Source organism: Mauremys mutica, chromosome 2, assembly GCF_020497125.1.
Source record: "Mauremys mutica isolate MM-2020 ecotype Southern chromosome 2, ASM2049712v1, whole genome shotgun sequence".
NCBI classification, from domain to species: Eukaryota; Metazoa; Chordata; order Testudines; family Geoemydidae; genus Mauremys; species Mauremys mutica.
This window is the reverse complement of record NC_059073.1, coordinates 9,417,684-9,438,762: the sequence shown is the minus strand read 5'-3', so window position 1 is coordinate 9,438,762 and position 21,079 is coordinate 9,417,684. Positions and strand designations below refer to the sequence as shown.

Genomic DNA, 21,079 nt, shown 5'->3' with positions numbered 1-21,079 from the left:
GGCAGTGCTAGAGAAGTGCGGCTTGCTGTTGTCATTGGCACCTTGAAAGCAGGTCCATTGCCAGATCAGGATATCTGAGTCAGTCCTTGGATGCATAGGAAGGGTATTTACATGTCTAAGAGCCAATCTGTGCCTCCAGTCTCCCAGACTGGATGTCCTCTTACAGCCCCCGCATGGGACTACCGCATCCTGCGGGGAGGGAGTTTTGAAAGCGCTCAGCATTGGCCTGGCTCGAGCCCTGCTGCAGCCAATGGTAAATCTCCCATTGTTGTCAGCGAGCACCGAGGGCATGTGGCATCTCACCAGAGGTTCTCCCCCAGGATCAACCCATACCGCAGACACACGGTCCTGCTTCCATTGCAGCCCCTGGGAGCAGGACTGAGCCCAGCGAGAACAGGCAACCCTGCAGCTCCAACAAAGGAGGGTCGGATGGGATTCTGAGTGGGGAGAAGAAGGGGAAGATCGATCAGACAATGAGCCAAGCTCCCTGCTTGATGCTCTGACGAGTGTGAGTGTGATCACGGGGGCGTGGTACAGTTCACTTCTCCCCTGGCCCTTGAGCCACAGCAGAAGATGGCCATGAAGAGGGCAGAGGTCTATGACGGCATGTCTGCAACACGGCTGTGTGTTAATGCCATGTTAAATGCCGTGCCCATGTCAATTCTGTAGATGCCCTGTTGGCAACACTGGTGTAATCTCCTTTTCTTTCCCTTCCCACCCCTTTCTTCTTCCTCTCCTGCCAGGGAACCACCAACCAGACCTGCATCCTGTGGGACGAAGCCGATGTGTAAGTCCAGCTGCTTTTGATTGGCTCTCCTCACCTCTGGAGCATGTTAGCTTTGGGACTTGGCAGGGTGTGTCTGTTTTGGGAGGCAGCTGATGAGGTGTCACTGTCTTGAGCCCCTCACTTTCACCATTCATCTCTTTCCTGCGTCTGGCTTTGTCTGTCAGCTTCCTTGGCAAGGGAAGGCGAGATCTTTCGCCCACTTCCCTCAGCAATTTCCATTCACATCCTTGCAAGCAGGATCTGAATAAGGATCTGCCGCTAGGCCATTGCCTTCTTTGTCAGAAACACCGTTGAGATAAATCGTATATTTGAAGGCTGTAGATCACTTGTTTCCAGAGTGCGACCCAGGTTCTGACCCACTGATGTTCTCCAGAATGCTTCCAGTCTCTCCATCGAGCTGTGTCTGTCACCACAGTGTGAAGCATCCAAGCAGTGATGAGAATAGCTTCCTGCTGCTGCACCAGAGAGGCAGGTGCATTTGCCATGGGAGCTTTGGGGACTGGACATAATTTTGCAAAAGTGGCCTTGGATTTTGGGTGCCTCTATTTTTGGGGTGCTCAGGATGAAGAATGTTGAGCCTGACTTTTCAGAGGTGTTGGGCCAGAATTGTAGGTGCACAGCACCCTCTGAAAGTCAGTGCAAGTTGGGCACCGGGAAAGTCCAAAATTAGAGGCCACTTTTGAAAATAAGGCTCATTAAATGGAAGTAGGTGGTGCATTGGTCTGGTGTGGTGGGATGATTCCTCTGAGGAATCCTGTTATCTGTAGCCCTGTCTGGGTCTTTCTTAGGGTCTCCTGATGTGTTGTTGATCAGCTAAGTGAAAAACCTGATAGTTGCCACAGGGAATCGGGACTGACAGTTTGGGGGAGGAGATGTCAGTCAAAGCAGCATTATCGTAAGAAGTAGCTGGTGAAAAAATGTCTTAGATTGTGAATAAACCCCAAAAGGATCAGAAATATCTCACTTACCGGCACTTTTTGCCACTTCTCTGGTTTATTTTTGTGTATCAGTCTGGGGGTCAGTTGGTTTCATTTTCTGTTTATAGTCAGTTTCACTCCTTGGGTTCAAATGCACAAAGTTCTGTATTAATTAATTAATTAATTAATTATTATCATCATCTTGAAAACAATTCTGATCTTCCCCCTTTGTCTCCATTAAGTCACTTATACTTGGGCACGTTTCTAGCCGGCTGATAGACTTCTTATTGGACAATGATTAGCACAAAGGAATACACAGGCTAAATCCGATGAACGCAGTGATGCCTTCAGGCATGTCTGTGGAATCACCCTAGTGTACCTCAGGGCAACCTGGAGCCGCAGGGCTAAACCCAAAGGCTGCTCAAATACGTGAGGAGATACGTGGGATGCTGGTGGCAGGGGTCTGCCACCTGGCTACCATGCTGACACTGCAGTACGGTGATGGGTACGTGTGGAGATGCATCTCGGTGCTTGCTAAGGTGCGATGTATACGCTGTTCGCTAGGGGGTACACTGAGCCAGGGGCTGTCCATAGCGGTGATGTGCCAGGAGAAGCTCCAGAAAGGATCCCTACTTCAGAGCCACGGTTCCTGCCTGCTCCCCTCTTGCTGTGGAGTGAGGTTACTTCCCCCCTGTTCACTTCCGCCCCTCTTTACCTGGCCAGCAAACAAGGATGGGGCTGAGCCCAGGCCCCTCCTTCTCTCCGCCCCCTTGGCCTCTCCCCACTTGTTCTCAGAGTGTGACTCATATCGCGAGAGCCGTGGCTGCTCTCCACGCCAGGCTGAGGCTAAGATCCAGGTGTAACCCACACACCTCCTGGGTGTGGTGCTCTGTCCCATCTAGTGGCACCAAGACCACTTAAAGAGAGATTAATGTGTCTGCTCTACAGCCTTAGCTAAGGGCCATAGGGTGTTTAGCTCACGCAGTACAGGCTTATGCATTCAGCTTTTAGAGGTCCTGGGTTCAGTTCTGGCTGCCGATGACCGGGGTCTGTTGGTGTTACATAGGCAGGCTGAGCAAGTGCATTGCGGAGTCTTGTTCCCCTTCAGCCTCTTGCTCAGCTGAGTGAGATGAGTGTAGCCATGATGAGAAGGGAGGGCATGGCAGAGGCCTGAACGAACCCATGCGGCTGATCCTGGAAAGGGCTGCATCAGGGCAGGAGTTGTTTTGGCTCCGTTACTGACCTGGAGGCTCATGTGACAGGGCCCAGGATTTGAACAGGAAAGAGTCAGGGCAGAGCTAGAAATTGGAAGCGGCGGGGACAGTGGAAGGCAGCTGAGATGGAAGCAGCGTTCAAGGTGGTATTGTTATCTCAGACAGCCTTGGGGGTCTGGCTCCCTGGTCCATCCAGGTGCTTCAGATCACTGCCCACAAAGTGATTGGCCCAGAACAGCTTGTTCTACTGCCTATGCTGTCTCTTGTCAGCTAATATGTTACCGGTGTTTTCACTCTGGAGTCCTCAACGCGCCGCCACACCAGAGGACGTGCCGTTAGCTCGGAGCTAAGCAGGCACACTCTAGGTGCTGATGTGGGGGGTCTGTTATCAGTGCTATATTTCAGAACCTCAGACAGATTTGTTGCCATCCATCTGGAAGATTGTTTCTCAGGCTCTGGTATCAGAGGGTAGCCGTGTTAGTCTGGATCTGTAAAAGCAGCAAAGAGTCCTGTGGCACCTTATAGACTAACTGCCATATTGGAGCATGAGCTTTCCTGGGTGAATACCCACTTCATCGGATGCTCTGGTGCGTTGTGTTTTTATCCAACGGCTTTTAAAATCCAAACTGGTTAAAAGCTCCAAGAAGACTGCAGCTGCAGACTCCACTGGAGGAAATTCCAGAGCTAGATCTGCCTGGCTGCGCTCTGGCAGAAGGAGCTGCGAAGCTGTTTGCATAACGTTTTCAGGCTGCTTTGCTGCCCTTGACGACGCCTGGGAAAGTTTCTGCAGCAGGAGTGTTCTCCAAGTAACCCATGTCCTCGTCTGTCCTTGAGGCTTGACCCTTCACCCCAAGCTTCAGCTGAACTCCTGAACTCCAAAGCGTTTCGACAGCTGTTTCTGCCAATGGTATTGTTTGCAGCAAAGGCTCCTGCATTCTATCCCTGGCTCTGCTAATGAGTACAATAGTTGTGTGACCTCAGGTTAATACTTCCAAAGTTAAGTGACTGTTCATGTTAGAGGCAGCGTGTACTGGGTCTTTGATAATGTAGCAGCACCAAAAAGGTTAATCAATCTACTGTGCAGTCTAGCACTTTGATTGTATTTTTGATCAAGCCCAAGAATTGTTTTAAAGGGAAAGAAAATCCCGATAGCAGCAGGTGGTGAAATTCACTCTGCTGCAGCTGCAGCCACTGATGCTTTTCTGTGCATAGACTGCAGCCGCTACAGGCACCATAGACTAAAGGAATCACACTGTGTGACTGCTTCTCTTACAGGCAATTGGTTGTTGATGGGTGGCCAGTGGTCTGAGTTTGGTTAGGAGCACGCTTTGGGAAAGGTGGTTGCTTTCAGTGTGGTAGAGTCATGGTCCGTTGGTGTGCGCGCAGAGCTCAGAGCCAGGAAAACCTGAATTCTAACCCTGCCTCTGACACAGAGTCTCACTGTAGCCTGGGACAAGTTGCTTCCCCTCTGTGCAAAATAGGGATAATGGTACTGGGTGGTCTCACCGGAGTGCTGTGCAAGTTTGAAAGTATAAGGAGGGGTTTGTGGTAAACGCACTGGACTGGTCATCAGGACACCTGGGTTCAATTCCTAGCTCTGCCAGATACACCCTCTGTGACCGTGGACCATTCAATCGGTCAGTGCCTCAGTTTCCCATATGTGCAATGGGTATAATACTACTACTTCCTTTCTCTCTCCCTTTGTCTGTTCAGACTGCAAGCTCGTGAGGGATCGGGACTGTCTCTGAGCATGTGTCCTAGAGTTCAAGGCCAGAAGGGAGCACTAGATCACCCAGTCTGCAGGCCACCAGCGCCCACACACTAAATGCAACAGCCAAAATCAGACCAAAGTATCACTGCCCACAGGAGACTAGACTGTTATGTGCCACTGCAGAGAATAGGAGGGACCGAGGTGCACCTGAGGCCCCCGGAATGGCAGGAGAATGATTCAGTGAAATATACCCAGATAATCCTGCCAAGTGACCCGCACCCACACACTGCAGAGGATAGCAAAAAACACCCACGGTCACTGCCAGTCTGACCAGATGGAAAATTCCTTCCTGATCCCATGTATGGGTTAATGTCTGTGCAGCACCTAGCACCAAGGGGCCCTGATGTCAGTTAAGGCCTCTAGGTCAGGCGTGGCCAACCTGGGCCTGAGAAGGAGCCAGAATTTACCAATGTACATTGCCAAAGAGCCATAGTAATACACCAGCAGCCCCCCATCAGCTCCCCCACCCCGCTCCCAGCGCCTCCCACCCACCGGCCGCTCCGCTAATCAGTGCCTCCCCCTCCCTCCCTGTACCTTCCAATCAGCTGTTTCGTGGTGTGCAGGAGGCTCTGGGGGAGGAGCGAGGGCACGGCAGGCTCAGGGGAGGGGGGTGGGAAGGGGTGGAGTGGGGGCAGGACCTGTGGCATAGCCAGGGGTTGAGCAGTGAGCCCCCCGCCGGCACATTGGAAAGTTGGCGCCTGTAGCTCCAGCCCTGGAGTCGGTGCCTGTACAAGGAGCCGCATATTAACTTCTGAAGAGCCGCATGTGGCTCCGGAGCCACAGATTGGTCACCCCAGCTCTTGTGTAAATTCCATTTTAGTGCTCAGGAGTGGACCAGCGTGCTGGGAGGGTCTCAGGGGTACTGTGCTGGCTGGCCTGGGTGATCAGGCTGGACAGGCCTCTTCAGCTGCCTGCCTCTCTTCCTCCTCTGGGATGTCTTCGATCAGCTGGGAGTAACTTGGAGGACTCTCTTGCCTCTCCATTAGCCAAAGCTTGATATGGATCAGTTCATTATATAAAGTCCCTTGCAAATTGGGCTGTCACATAAGAGTCACTTCTCCCTCCTCGCAGCTCTCTGTAGTAGCTTCTCCAACCCCTGTAAACAGGCTGAGACCTTCTCATTTCTCTGCTGACTGACACTGGAACTTAAAATACAGGTGCTGAGCTCCCAAGGGTGTGACTGACGGCTGCCAGGCAGTCATTTATGCTAACCCCGGGGTTATGGATTTTCAGGGTACGCACAATATCAATGGCTGGGCCCCCGAGGCTCTCTACTATAGACGCTTTTGGTTTTCTGCATCCGCTACCTGCTCCTCCTGCAGCATTTCAATGGCAGCGTCTAATCATGAGTCAACCCCCAATCCCCCAGGTATCGTGCCCCCAGAAAATGCCCTTCCCTTAGGATAGGGGGCTGACTCAGGATGGGGCTGCACAGCATTTTCCAGGTTTTGCTCACACGTCAGGATTGGGGCCGCTGGTCTTTCTTTGGCTAAGAAAGTGGACAGCTCAAGGAGGTGGTGGGGGCTCGCTCCCTGAGACTGCCAGCTTCCACTTCGATTTCGCTTGGCGCTTGCGAGGGTTTCTCTGCTACTGGCAGCTCGTGTATTGCTGCATGGCACCGTCCTCGCTCCTAAACATAAACTCATGTGCCTTGCTCCTCCCAAAACACCCTAGAGCTATGTAGAGGGTGGTTTTAACTGACTCCTCGTTGTGTGCCCCTGACAGCCCTGTTGTTAGAAGAGATTTCTTGGGGTCTATACACATCCTCTTACACCAGTACTCCAGCAGGGGGCTAGAGGGGCTGATTGAAAGCCCGTGGAAGGCATTGGAAAGACTCCTCTGGACTCCAGTGGACTTTGGATCAGGTGCTTCATTTGCCAAGAAAGAAAAGGCAGAGAGAGATTCCCTGGGAGGTGTTTCGGTGGGGAAGGTTATGCTCCTGACGAACGTAAACGCTCTGCGCCCACTTCTGCTTCCCATTACGTGCACAGGACTTCCCCTGGCTTCAGGGCAAAATCGGCATGAGATTAGCCTAGGGTAACCAGACGTCCCAATAAAATCGGGACTGTCCTGATTTTGAGGATTGTCCTGCGTCCCGACCAGAGTATGGTCGGGACACCATTTGTCCCGATATTTTGTTTCCTGGTCTTCGGCGATAATTTGTCGGAGAGTCCTTCAGTCGCGGATGGTCTTCGGAGGTATTTCGGCGGCGGGCGCTTCTGTCTTTGACAGCAAGATTTATTACCCCCAGCCGAAATACCGCCGAAGACCGTCTGTGACAGAAGGGCTTTCCGCCGAACTCCCGGACAGGTGAGTGTAAAAAAACCCACCACCCCCGCTGCGGCGGTCCTGATATTTTCCCCTTAACATCTGGTCACCCTAGATGATCCCCCCTAGAACCGTAGCCTAGGGACTGCTCATGGGCAGGGGAGTTAAAACATTCACATATCACTGATCTCCAGCCTCCTTCCACCTACCCTAGATGCTCTAGCCATGGGCACGTAAAAATGCAGAGCGAAAGAGAGAGAGAAAGGTAAGGCCTGATTCTGAGGGGTGCTGAGCCCCCGGCACTGCAGCTGAAATCAATGGGAGCTGTTGGTGCTCAAAATCAGGCCAATACTATAGGGAGAAGGACAGACACCGAAAAGAATTGATAGATATTTGCAGTATCGCAGTATTTAGCGGCGACACTTTGAGTCCCTTCCCCAGACCTGAAGCAGAGCTCCGTGGAGCTTGAAATCTTGCCTCTTTCACCAACAGAAGTTTGCCCAGTAAAAGCCATTACCTCACCCGCCTGGTCTTTCCTAGATAGATAAAGAGGGCATGCATAGGGATAGGTAAGCAGGTACATAGATTGAAGGGTGGTATGCGGCTAGATATGTAGCTAGCTTGAGGAGTTCTTTGGGGATGGATAGGTAGATAGACAACCATCTCTTTCTGGCAGATGCTAATCTTGCATCCTTGCCCAGTGTTCAAAGAAATCCAGCTCACTTTATTCTCCTCTTTATTCCAAGCAAGCCAGCAGCCAATGGACTTTCGGGTTTATACCTGCCGACTTGGTGACTTAACCGGTACCGCTGCAGCTCACCTGAAAAATCAAAACAATCTCCATGCTCGAGTCCTGGCCTAAGGCAGCAGCCAGCTGAGCTTTAAAACACAGCCAAAGCCGGCAGTGGCCCTTTAACGGCCACTTAAAATCCATGGGCCATGAAGGGTTGAACCGTAAAATTGCAATTAGAGCAGACAATTGTCATCTGTGTAGCTGCTTCCCCAAGATGGAGTTGTTAGGCACGAAACTTTAAATAATATAAAAAAAAATGCCAGGGTTTGTTCATTTGCATTTAGATAGATATTTAAGCTTGTATTATTAATAATGGATTTTTGATTTATTAATCCTAGCCCGTTTGGGTGACCGTCTGCTAGGCCCACTCGTCACCGCCCCCCCACGCCCCTCCCCTGCTCCCACTGGGGCCCCAATCCTTCACTTGAAGCATGAGAGGGGAGAAGATCACACGCTAATTTTTGTTGTGTTTGGTGCAGTGAGTATGATTAATGAGCTTGGCAGCAACTGGGTAAATTGAAAGCTGAAGTTGCGGAATGATTTGGGCTTGGCTGGCTTTATTCCAGGGGCATTCATCTGAAGTAATTATTAGCTGCTTAGCAGCACTGTTCAAGTTAAAATCGAGGCAGGTTCTTCTCTCTCGCTCGCTTTCCAAGACGGGCCGCAGGGAGCTGATGGATGGAGACATCATGGATTCTGTTCATTGGCTTCTGCATTCAGGGAATTTGCTTTCCACCTCCCTTTGCTCCTCCCTTCTAGTGCCTTCACCTCCACAGCTGCACAAAGGCAGCGAGAAGGAAACCCCTGGTGCTTACATTCCCATGGCCAAAGTATCAGTGGGCTGGCAGTGGTGTTTGACGATACCGCTGGGGACCGGGCGCCAGGACTCCTGGCTACGACACCTGGCTGTGCTGCAGAATGATTCTTTGATCCTGGACAAGTCACCTGGGGACTTATTCTTCCCCCCCTTACACTGGTAGTCCGACTACTCGAGGAGTAAAGCACTGCTCCGTGTACGAAAGGGTGGCAGAATGAAGCCCTGACTTCCTGGTGCCTCTGTTTTCCCAGCCAGTGAGTGGTAAGATAAGTACTGTACAGGGGAGCTGGCAGGCTTAAAAAATGTTTGTAAAGTGCTTTGAAGGTTAGCTGCTCTAGGAGTGCATGGTTTTAGTTCAAGGATGATATAATCTTTCCTGGGGGAAGATCCTCTGTTCCAGGACTTAAAGCCTTTAACCTATATAACTTTTGGAATGCGGATCTTACCTTTTACCAAGGTCCCTTTGGTGGGCTAAGGGTAGGCATTTATAGGAACAAGGGCTGCTCTGCGGCTCGGCTAGCTAGAACAAAAAGGTCAAACCTGCGTCCTCCAGAGCCTGGGGTCAGGAAGAAATCCAGCTCCATGGTTCAGTATTGTACTAGGTGTTTTATGCAGCTGCCAGATGAGATGGACCATCAGTCTGTTCTGGTTCAGAAATGTGTATCTTCTGAGATATAGTTCAGAGCCCCTGATTCAGGCCTTGGACACGGGTTCTTTTCAAATAGTAACTTAGCTGAAGTGCAGCCTTGTGTTCCCAATCCTTTCAGAGGGCGGGAGCACAGAGCTGGAATAAGAGCGGGTGTTACAAAATGGAACTGAGGTGCCTTGGAAAGACCTGTGTGGTGTAATAGTCAGAGGTAGTGTAGCTCTGGGACGGGGTACATTGGTAGCAATGAGTGGAGACCCATATCGGGAACGGCAGGGGATGCAGCAGGTGTGGCTTGGGATGCATTGGCAGAGGGGAGGCTGGGACCGGAGTAGCAAGGGGCACAGCACAACAGGTCAGCCATGGCAGAGTTCTGCTGGGATCTCAGAAATTAGCACGTGGTTGCAAAACAGCCCCTTCAGCCTATCAAGTACAGGCTGAGGAGTCTCCAAAGGAAAATCTTACATATTTAGAAGCTGTCTGAATGCATAATTGCCTGTGTTATGTGTGTCATCTGTTGGAGCAATCCCTGTCTTCAGCATCAATCCCCATCCCCAGAACTCCCTCCTGCTGTGTAATGATGGGCTTGGATTAACCCCCGGATGGCCAGGGGTAGTAGGAGCAGAGTTAGCCCAGGGCTGGGTGCTTTAGAAAACCGCATGCCATGTGTCTTGCAGTGGGAGCAGCAGGGAGCGCCCCAGGTAATGTTACACAATTGTTTCCATTCTCACACCCTGTTGTAGCTTTTGAAAACTTGCACCGTTGGTGCTGAACTTCGGGCGGTGGGTTTTTGCATTTGAAGTTTAAGGCCGTTCAGCCATTTTCGAATTGGAGGACACTGGGGAGAAACCAAAAATAGCAACAATTTTCTCCTTCCCAAAAACCAGACAAACCCAAAACGAAAAACCACCAAGACCAGGGAATAGTTGCAGCCTTTTCTGAACAGCTGTGCCTTGATTGGCTGAAGGTGGGAGGGGGGGAACCTACCATGGAAATAGCTCTCTCTGAGGGGCAGTGCCTTTGGCATTCACTGGTGAGTGTGTTACACCACCCATGCCAACGCACAGAGGGTATGGGGTTGGTACGGACGTCAGCTTTAGCAGCTCCTGTTTTTAGCTCTGGAGATCCCTGGTTCAGTCCATAGTGTGTCAGTCAACAACTCTGACACCTTCCTCTGCTTTGCAGTCGATCAGGCTAGGACCTTTGAAATTATATGCTAAGATTCATAGATTCCAAGGCCAGACGGGACCAGTGTGATTGTCTAGTTTGACCTCCTGTCTAACACAAGCCAGAGAACTTCCTGAAAGTAATTCCTGCTCGGACTAGTGCAGATCTTTATAGAAAAACAGTCAATCTTGGTTTAAAAATCGCCAGTCCACCACCACCCTTGGTACATTGTTCCAATGGTTATTTACCCTCACTGTTAAAAATGTACATCCAGTTTCCAGTCTGAATTTGCCTAGCTTCAACTTCCAGCCATTGGATCGTGTCAGACCTTTCTCTGCTAGACTGAAGAGCCCATTATCATATATTGTTCCCCATGTAGGTACTTATAGACTATGATCATGTCACCTCTTAACTGCTTAAATCTGTCACCGTAAGGCTTGATTTCTAGGTCTTTAATCATTCTTGTGGCTCTTCTCTGAACCCTCTGCAATTTATCAACATCCTTCTTGAACTGTGGGCACCAGAACTGGATACAATATTCCAGCAGTGATTGCACCGGCACCAAATACAGAGGTAAAATAACCTCTCTGCTCCTACTGGAGATTCCCCTGTTTGTGTCTCCAATGATCGCATGACCCTTTTGGCCACAGTGAGTGTGTCTACACTGCAATTAAAAACCCGCAGATGGCCCATAGTGTAGTTGTTCAGGCTTGGGCTGGAGCCCGGGTTCTAGGACCCTGTGAGAAGGGAGGGTCCCAGAGTGTGGTCTGCAGCCCAAGCCTGAATGTCTACACGACAATGAATCAGCCACTTATCCTGAGCCCCTTAGCCCAAGTCACCTGCCACGGGTCAGCCACGGGTGTCTAACTGCAGTGTAGACATACCCGAGGTTGCACTCCTTCACAGGAGCCAGCCTTCCTGTCTCCTCCCGGTGGTTTCTCTCCCTGAGTGACCCCTCTCAACTTGTTTATAAGGCCCAGATGTCATGTTATCACCTGAGCCTTTTTGTCCTGCCCTCTCTGGCTGACAAGTAACTACCTAATTACCACCCAGGTGAGGTGACTATGACTGACTGGGCCTTTAACCATTTCTCATGTATTGCTGGGGCTTTACCCCACCACGCCTCCTTTAATTATTTAATCAAGTCCTATATCAGCCACTCCAGTATCTTGCCTTGATTTGATATCAGGCAGACAGGCCCCAAATTTTCCAGGTCATCCCATTTCCCCTTTTAAAATATTGGCACATTAGATTTCCTCCAGCCTTCTGGAACTTCCGCGGTGTCCCAAGACTTATGGAAAATCAACATTAACAGTCCTGGTTGCTCCTCAGAGCTCTTTTTAAACACTTTAATGCAAATTACCTTTTTTTGCATGATTATTGATAATTCTACCATTTCCATCTAGTAATGGACCTGTGTCATTGTTAGGATTCCCTTTGTTCCTAATATACTTTTAAAAATCCTGATTGTCCTTAACTCTGCTGGCCATATAGGTCTCCTTGTCTCCGTTTGCTTCCCATATCAATTTTCTACAATACTTACCTTCTGATTTATAGTCATTACTGTGGACTTCCCCTGTCTTCTAGTTGTTATATCTTGAGTTTTTATTTTCCATAGCTGCCTTCACTTCCACTCTAAAACGGATAAGTGTTTTAACCATTAGGGCCTTCTTTCTTGACTGTGGGATTGTGGCTTTTGAGGCCTCTAGTAAGATATTCTTGAATAATTCCCAATTTTCATTCACATTTTTATATTTAAATTCTTCTTCCCAGTTGATTTGGCTCAGAATAGGGTTTTTAGCTTTGTAAACTGACGCTTTTAAAGTACCCAGTATATCTATTACTCTTTTGAATGTTATTCTGTTTGCACATTATTAATCATGATCCGCTTGTCTCATTCATTTTTAGTCCGGGTGGTCAGTTCCTCGTTATCTGACAGGGGAAGCTCTCATGTAGAATTCCCCTGTGTTGGAGGCAACCCTTTCTGACTTAGGAAATTGTCATCTATAATATTTAGAAATTCCGAGGATGTTTTAGTACTGGCAGCATGAGACCTCCAGCATCTGTCACTCAGATTGAAGTCCCCCATGATCTTGCCGCTTTTCCCCCCTCTTGCAGATAGATGCTTACGCAGCTGTCTAAGCATGTGCAGTAGATGGTTTTTTTTGTAAAGACCAGCTCGCTGCTCAGCTTGCTCCCCCTCTCCCTGCCATTGTTGGTGCATGGGGAGTGGGCGAGGATGAGCGGAGGCTCTGCTTCACCTCCTGCGGCATGTCAGCCAGCAGCTATGAGCCGGCATGGAGAATGCAGCCATTCACTGCCAGCAAGAAATCCCTACACCCCAGAGCAGCGGGGAATAGACACGATTCCTCTCCTGAATTACCCTGGTGGTGGCTGCAATCCAGCCCTAAGCCTGCCAGGCGTGGAGCTATGGGGGGCGGGATTCTCTGTGCATGGTTACCCTAGCTGTGGAGTGGAAGGTCTCTTCAATTACATGGCTGCCGGTTGGGCAGTGTCACTGGGGCTAGGGCTGTGTAATGGGCACAGGGAAGAGATAGGAGGTGACCAGGTAACAGGAGGTTGTACTGCAAAGGATAAAGCCAAGGGGGCAAATTCCCTCTGAACTCTGCCTGGCTGTGTTATATATTGGGGGGGGGAACCCTTGCCCCTAGCAGGAACCTATAGCAGCCTGCTCCTCACACCAGCCGTTAGCATGCTAGCTTTCAGCCCCAGCTGCAAATGCTGCCTTCTGCAGAGGACTTGGGAATGCTGGAGGACAGCTGTGCTAGCAGTAGCAGCTGCCGCTCTCCCAGTCAGCTCAGCAGATGGCTGGCTCTGGGAGCAGCAGGTAGACCTGATTTCATGGAGCTATTGGAGGCGAGAGGTGATCTGGTCAAAGCAGAACTCAGGCAAGGGGGAGCATGAGAGAACATCTACCCAGCCCCTTCCACAGCATTAATGAGTTGACCCTCGTAACAGATGAGGAACTAAGGGACAGAGAAGGTAGGGCCTGGTTCCTCAAAGGTATTTACTGGCACCTAATTCCCATTGATTTCAGTGGAAATTGGGCACCCAAAGACCTAGGAGGAGCCAAATCATCAGTTTAAGGCTGCACAACGGTTGGTGACTCAACAAGGATTTGAACCCAGATCTTTGAGGTTTCACTGCTGTGCCTTTAGCGCAAGACCGTCCCTGCACTTGGGAGGGGCTTGTTAGCTGAATGACACAGATGCTGCCAGAGAGAGGTGAGGTCAGATCATTTACTGGACCAACTTCTGTTGGTGAGAGAGACACGCTTTCGAGCTTACACAGAGCTCTTCTCCAGCTCTGTGTAGCTCGGCAAAAGTGTGTCTCACCAACAGTAAAAGATCTGACCTCACCCACCTTGTCTCTCTCATACCATGGGCCCAACACAGCTATACCTGGGCTGGCCTGATAGCAAGTGTGAAAGATCAGGGTAGGGAGGAATAGACACCTATCTAAGAAAAAGCCCTGAATATCAGGCCTGTCCCCATCAAATTGGGACAGCTGATCACCCTAGCTAGACCAACGCCGCAAAGAGCAGGTGCTGCCAGTCAGCGGAGCCGCAGTGCCTGGCTAGCATGACTTGGGATGTACAGTATAAACCACCGCTCACAAATACGGGTGAGAAAGGCGTCCTCACCCCTCCTTCTAGCCCGGAAATGAGGGACTCAGCCCCCGCTTAGCTAATCCTCCCTAGCCAGCATCGTCCCAGGGGCTGGGAATGGCCTACAGGAAGAAGCTGGGTTTTCTCTATCGCCTTTCCCTAGGGCAGGCTGTAGGAGACCCGGGTGCGCAATACAGGGCAGCTGCTTCCTGCCAAATGTACCACGGCGTGTGGCACTAGGCAGAGGGGAAAGCGGAGATGGGGAAGGTTTCAAAGGGTCTGAATCAAACACTCTTGTCTCCCCGTCTTCCCTCCAAGTCACTGAGTGAGGGAAATTTCCTCTTCTCTTCCCCATTCCGGCTTGACCCCTCTCAGCCCCCTTCCTGGGGCTAGCCCTGCTGATGCTTGGCTGATGAGCAAGGCAGCGGCCAGCTGGCTGGCTCGTTCCGTTCAGCAGCCCCATGCCAGGCCCTCCGTTTGGTGTGAGCGGGGCCCCGGTGGCTGGACTCACAGCGCGGCCGGGGGAAAGGAGCCCAGCTTCTCTCTCCAGTGCCGCCTTTGTCTCAGCGGGAAGCTGAGAGTGTCTCCACCCCTCGGCCTCGCTCTTCAGTGGGGCGGGGGGGGAGGGCTATTTTTATGAGGCACTTGGGAAGTATCCAGCGTTTGGGACTTGCGTCTCCATTGGTGCCAGATCTATAGGGCTCATTAAGGGTTGCCAGGCTTACAGGTCACATCGCCCCGTTTGCTGCACGGAGCCGCAAGGGTCATCTGGGAGGGGCTCAGTGACTGGCTGCCGGAAGGAATCAAGTAGCTCCCATAATTCAATGGGAGGAGGCCTGGAAACCTTCCCCTTGAGGGGAAGGCGGAGGGGGAGGGCATCTCCTGTGAATGGGGCAGGTTCGCTGGTGGGTTTCCAATGATTAAAGGCCGTGACAGTGCATGGCCATGGCGTGGCTGAGGACACACTGGCATGTGCCTGTGTCTTCGTGTGCAGATGGATGTGTGTGTGTGTGATAAGCCTGTGTACACAGGTGTGTGTACATGTCTGTGGGTAGCTGCATAAGCCAGGATGCATGTGTGTGTGCGCACTTGTGGATCAGGTATGTGGTGCATGCATGCTGGTGTGTAAGTACCTGGTTATGCAGGTGTGTGTGTGCACACACTTGCATGCATATGTGGGTATGTGTAACGTCAACAGATCCCGGTCATCGGCGGGCAGGATCAAACCTAGGACCTCTGGAGCTAAATGCATGAGCCTCTACTGCGTGAGCTAAAAGCCATATCACCCTTAGCTAAGGCTGTAGCAGACTCATTAATCTCTAAGGGTACGTCTATACTACCCGCCGGATTGGCAGGTAGTGTTCAATGTATCGGGGATTGATTTATCGCGTCTCGTCTGGACGCGATAAATCGATCCGCGAATCGACGCCGGTACTCTACCCCGGCAGGAGGAGTACGTGGAGTCTACAGTGTAAGTGAAGTTAAGTATCTTAGTTCGAACACCCCCCTACCCCTCCCCCCGGCTAGTGTAGCCCAGGCCTAAGTCGTCTCGGTGCCACCCGCTGGGACAGAACACCACATCCAGGAGGTGTGTGGGTTACACGGGCCCATGTATGCAGGAGAGTTCAAGTGTATGTGGGTGGAGGGGTCTGTGTGCATGCATATGTCCCGGTGTGGGTATGTGGATAGCTGTATGTGTGCACAGGCGAGCATCCAGACATGTAGTACGTGTGGGTACATGTGCCTGTCCCATTGATATGGTGTGTTCTTAAGGCGCGGTGTCCTTTTCCTCCCAGCCCCTTGGCGGCTCTGAGGGATCAGTTGAGCATCCCCTGTGGCATCATGTTTCAGAAGAATCAGGTCAGCTGATTACGTTCTGTGGCACAGGGTGGCAGCCCCAGCTGTCACTTGCCTTTCACAGCCTGGGCGACCAGGGCAGAAGCGTGCGAGGGAGTTGGTTCAAGGAGGGGAAAGGGAGGCTCTGACTGTTCGCGAGCTCTGGTGCAGACTGCATGGGTCTTCTGCGTCTCTCTCGGAGTTCATTGTTGCCTGTGCGGTTTACCTGGTATGTGCTGGGAATGTGTAATCCGTTGCAGGCTGCTTTTCAATGGTCTCTGTGTGGCGGTTGTGAATGCTGATTTGCGGCCTCAAGTGCTGCCAGGCACAGCCATTCAGAGCTGAAGAAAAGGGACTGGGAGAAAACCGCATCCCTGACCTCACGCGCTTTAACCTCTAACTGCTCAATAGCCAATGTAACTCATATCTAAGGCAAACTTAAGGCAGCCTGGGGCCTTGATTTTGGAAGGTGCTGAGCACAGGCAATGGCCATTGGCTTCGGGGGAACTGGGGCTGCTCAGCACCTTTCTCTCCAGCTCACATAAAGGCGGAAGTCTTCAGGGGCTCAGACTCAAGCATAAACTCATTTAACTTCCACGTGTTTCATTTTAGTTGTGAGCCTACTTCTGCCACCTGTATTCATGCCAGGAACCCTGACTTGCACCAGGAGTCTGGTCAGATTCAGTGGGACACGTGTGAGTGCAGATGAGTGATCTTAGGGTTTACGGAGCCAAGATTCTATTTGCTAATGACCAAAGCTCTTTGTGTGTATTTACATGGAGGCTCTGAAATCCAGACCCCGGCACCCACTGGCAGCATCAGAAGGGTCTCCTTCCTTCCAAGCCAAATGTCACCACCTGTCTCATCAGTGGCCACACTGCACTGATGATCCCCAGGTCCAACAACCCTGGACTTTAGAGTAGCTCTGATCCATAGCAGGGCTTCGCAGTTCACCTCATCTTTCTGGGCTGAACCAATCCCTCAGATCCAAACACCCTCCAGCTTTGGGGAAGACCTGGTCCACGTATGATCCTTCACAGCTGAGCCTTGTCTCTCTGATGAGCTGAACATGGTAGAGGAGCCAGCACTGGAATGAGCTAGATCCCAGGAATGGAATGACCACATCAGCCATAGGGAAAGGAGGTGTCATCTAGGAGCCTGAGCTGAGGTCCTAAAGCCATAGTGCCCTCAGTCTGATTCCTGACACTGATGGGATGTGAAGGATTAGACATGTCACTTCTCTTTGTGTCTTAGTTTTCCCTGCGTTTCCTCACCTTCAGTTTGGGATTCAGGTAAATGCAATTGAAACTGCTGAATTTCACCTTGTTTTCCAGTAAATCCCTGAATTTCACAGTTTCAATCCAGAACCACAAATCAACCTAGGATTAGGCCAGGTTTGCTTTAAAAACTGGTGTACCAGTGGACTAGACCTCTTGTTCTTTAGCTCTAAAACCACAAGCCTCTACCACTTGAGCTAAAGAAGAGGGCTCTTAGGTCCTTTATAACAGCAGGTCCCTTATCTTCTCTGTGGACCAGCCACTAGGGGGCAATATCATACGCACAACAGCACTACAGTACATTATGCTGCACTACAGTTCTATGAAGGTGAAAAGAAAAGACAGAACCAACAAAATAAGTTTTTCATTCATTAACTACATCTTTCATAATAGGGAAGACAAGTCCAGGCTAAAGTCCATGGAGAGAGAGAAATGTTTATAAAAGTCATGTCTGTTTGGTTGTGAATGTACAGAGGGAGCAAGCGGTGTGGATAAAAAAGAGATCTGACCCATCTTTCCACACAAACTACGAGCAGAATTTCTGGAAGGACTGGAAAATGTGCATTGCTTTTTTTTAATGACTTATTTTTCTGTGCCTTCTGCTTGTCCCACTTCTGGTCAGGAGCCTGAAATAAAATCTCCTGCTAAACCGACACAAGAGAGGGTGCTCTGGGATCTGAGGTGGATGTGAGGATACTTGGCATTTAATGTTCTCACAGTCATTAACTTACTGTGTGATCACAGGCAACTTATGTCACTGCTCTACGTCTCAGTTCCCCTGTCTAGAATATGACAATATTAATATTGAGCAACCCCTTCAAAATGCGTTAAGATCTAGCAATGAAAAGCTCTATATAAGCGCTAATTATTATTATTCGGTTATTATTATTGTTACTTTATGATCTGAAGTTGTGAACTTTATGATCTGAACTTTATTTTATGATTCAAACCTTGTTAGTTTTGCCCATCACATCATATTTGCAATTTGAATAGTGACAAGCAACACAATCCCTATTCTGTTCTGTTTCTATTCTATTCTCATAGAACCCAAGTCCGACTTTACAGATTCAGAACCCAATACATCCATTAACTAACTGAAACCTAAAATAACACAACACATCACACAACATAACATAACACCACCAGAGCATGTATTCTGATGGCTACATTAGCTTAAAAGTGGCTTCTTAGCTGAATGGCAAAGCAGATTAGAGAATACATGCATCAGTGAGCCAGTTCTGACAGCTGGATCAATATCTAGCCCCAGCAGGCTCTTGCTACCACAGGGAAAATAGATGTCTTGCAGCTGACCTATTGCTGGGGAATGTGAATGCGAGATCATCAAAATGTACAGCATGGGCACGTCCCAGTTCCCTTAGAAGGGAGAAAACCTAGTAGATAAAGCTCTTAGCCTGGAGACAGAGAGAATGAATGCTTGGTGCTGAAAGGACAGTTCCTCTTTGCCCTGGTCACTGTATTTATTGGAATTCACTTTAACCCTCAGTCGGTAGCTATAGGAAGAAATATAACTGGCACAGTGAGGCCAGAAGGCCTCATTAAGGGCTCTGAGAGGTAACGCTGCATGTAATGATTTTCAGACTTGTCAAGGCCCTTTCTGATGCTTTGCAAATACTTTGATCCTATTACAATAATGACCACCTGAATGACGCGTATTAATCTTCCTCAGCTGGCCTCTGCTTCAGGCTAAAGCTGTCGCTCAAGGTGGTTTAACGTACACCCTCCACATTTGTATGACAGTAAATCTGGCAGCCTGGATCTGCTGCTTGTCCCTCGGTCAGAGCAATGGAACAAATCCATCTCTGCAGTAACACTGCTGGACCCAATGGAGTTACAGTAGGGACAAGCTTGGCCCAGTGCATGCCTAGATTTAATCTAAGATACATCTGCACATAGTTGCTCTATGCTGTTGTTAAGAATGGAGGCTGCTGGCTGGCTGGCAAAGATTCCAGTTCTCTGCTATCCAGTCCACCAACTTCGTGCGTTGGACTCACAGCAAATTTGCCCAGGTTACAATGCTAGTAATCAACAATAACAATAATGCCTAGCTCCTGTGATGTGTAGCTTTCAGAATATCATTATCCCTATTTTATAGACAGGAAAACAGAGAAAGAGCCCAATTCACGCACTGTCACCCAGAAAGCTGGTGAAAGAGCTGAGAGAAGAACACAAGTCTCCTGGTCTAGGGGTCTATCCACTGGGCCCTACTGCCTTCTGTAGTAGGAAGAGAGCCTGAGACATAAGCCCTTGCATTAGAGGCCTGGTATGAGGCAGCACCTGCTCACAGAATGTAGTAAGAACAGGGCTGATATTGGAGACACACATAAAAAGTGCTAGTTACAAAATACTTATGCAAACACATTTCAGTATTAAGTGGTACCAGAACATCCCGATATCAAAGAGGGTACAAAAAACATTGCTTAGGAATTACAGGAACACACTGAACCCTTCTAAAAGATAAGATTAGGATAACAGTATGTGATAAAAACATTTTAATTAAACCAACATGTACAAGGTGATAACTAGCCATGTCAGGGAGCAGTGACTAACTATGTCAAAGGCAATACTAACTTGTTTGTATTAGGGTATAAAGATGTATCTCAGAGGAAGTATCTTTGTTCAGCTTAGGTGGGAATGGAAAGTCCTGCCATTTACTGAGCTGCGTCCATTGTTACGGGCATATATGTTTTAGTATCCTTGTAGAGTCTACCAGGTGCTATTACCATGCTTTGCTAACAATAAACCTGCCCTGGCACCTGCGTACCTTAACGGATTGTGTGGTCATTGGACGGTTCGCTCGAGGTCTGCCATGCCGGCTGTCTGTGCAGAGCTGGGGCAGCACACAGGAAGAACACACACACGCAGCCAAGCATCTAACTACACTAGTAGACCTCGAGCAAACCCACCCAGTGACCACAAGATCCTCCCATCTGACTTGATGGAAGTTACTCATACTCTTTGGTGGGAGAACGGGCCATCCTGAAATTACAGGGGAGAAAGCATTTGGGAAAACATTGCTTTTGCTTTATTTATTACATTTATTTTTTATTATTTACTAATAGATCAAACCCTCAGAAACCCTGAGTATCTGCTGACCACATGCAGCATTCCTGGGAGGCAGTGGGAACTGCAAGGGCTCGGTACCTACAAGGATTTGGCCCATGATAATAATTAATGGTGTAATATTCTTATCCCATTGATTTATTTTAATCTGTAACTCCTGGTGCCAGGTATGCAGCTGATGTTTTGCCGAGTGACATTTGCAGCTCAAAGGTGGCACAGAGCAGCTGAAATACGCATTGGAAAATCTCTGGCTCTGAGCTGCAAATAAAGAACCTGATCCTGCACTTGGATCTGTGGGTCTATGAGCAGGTCGTTTACTTCCCCATGGGCAGACACTTCCCTGGACAAGGAGCCTATTGAAGTCACTTGGGCTCTGCACAATCACTGGGGAACAACTGCGCAGATCTCACTGCAGGATCAGGGCCCTAGCTGGGAACAGAGATGTGGTCTCAGCTTTCTATTTATGGGGCAGGGAAGATAGTTCTGCCAAGTTTTACAGATAAGGAGTTATTCACTAATGCAAACAATCTGGGAACAAGCACCAACAGGATGATATGAAGGGATGAAACATACGCAGAAGGGCCAAACCCTCAGCTGGTGTAACTTGCCGTAACTCTCCTCTTTCCCTCCTGCAGAGGGGCCAGAGCAGAGGTGACTGGAAATTTGTTCAAAGCTTGTCAGCTTGATCCCTTGTCATAATCGGGACCCTACTCAGACTCAGAGACATACAGGGTGCAGATTTGTGCTATATCTGCCTACTTATATGGTACTTATATGTCCCATAGTATCAGAGCCCCTCTGAATCTTTAATGTATTCATCCTCAACATCCCTGTGAAGCATCCCTGTGCTATTATCCCTGTTGTACAGATGGGGAAA

At 49.6% G+C, this 21,079-nt stretch overlaps 1 protein-coding gene across 1 annotated transcript in view; it reads left to right on the top strand.

Moving 5' to 3' along the window:
- ADGRB1 (adhesion G protein-coupled receptor B1) overlaps positions 1–21,079 on the top strand; it is a 378,168-nt gene that overhangs the window by 230,404 nt on the left and 126,685 nt on the right. The window contains exon 17 of the mRNA XM_045007331.1: positions 744–787. Coding sequence (XP_044863266.1) covers positions 744–787 — 44 coding nt within the window. The remainder of the gene's footprint in view (positions 1–743; positions 788–21,079) is intronic.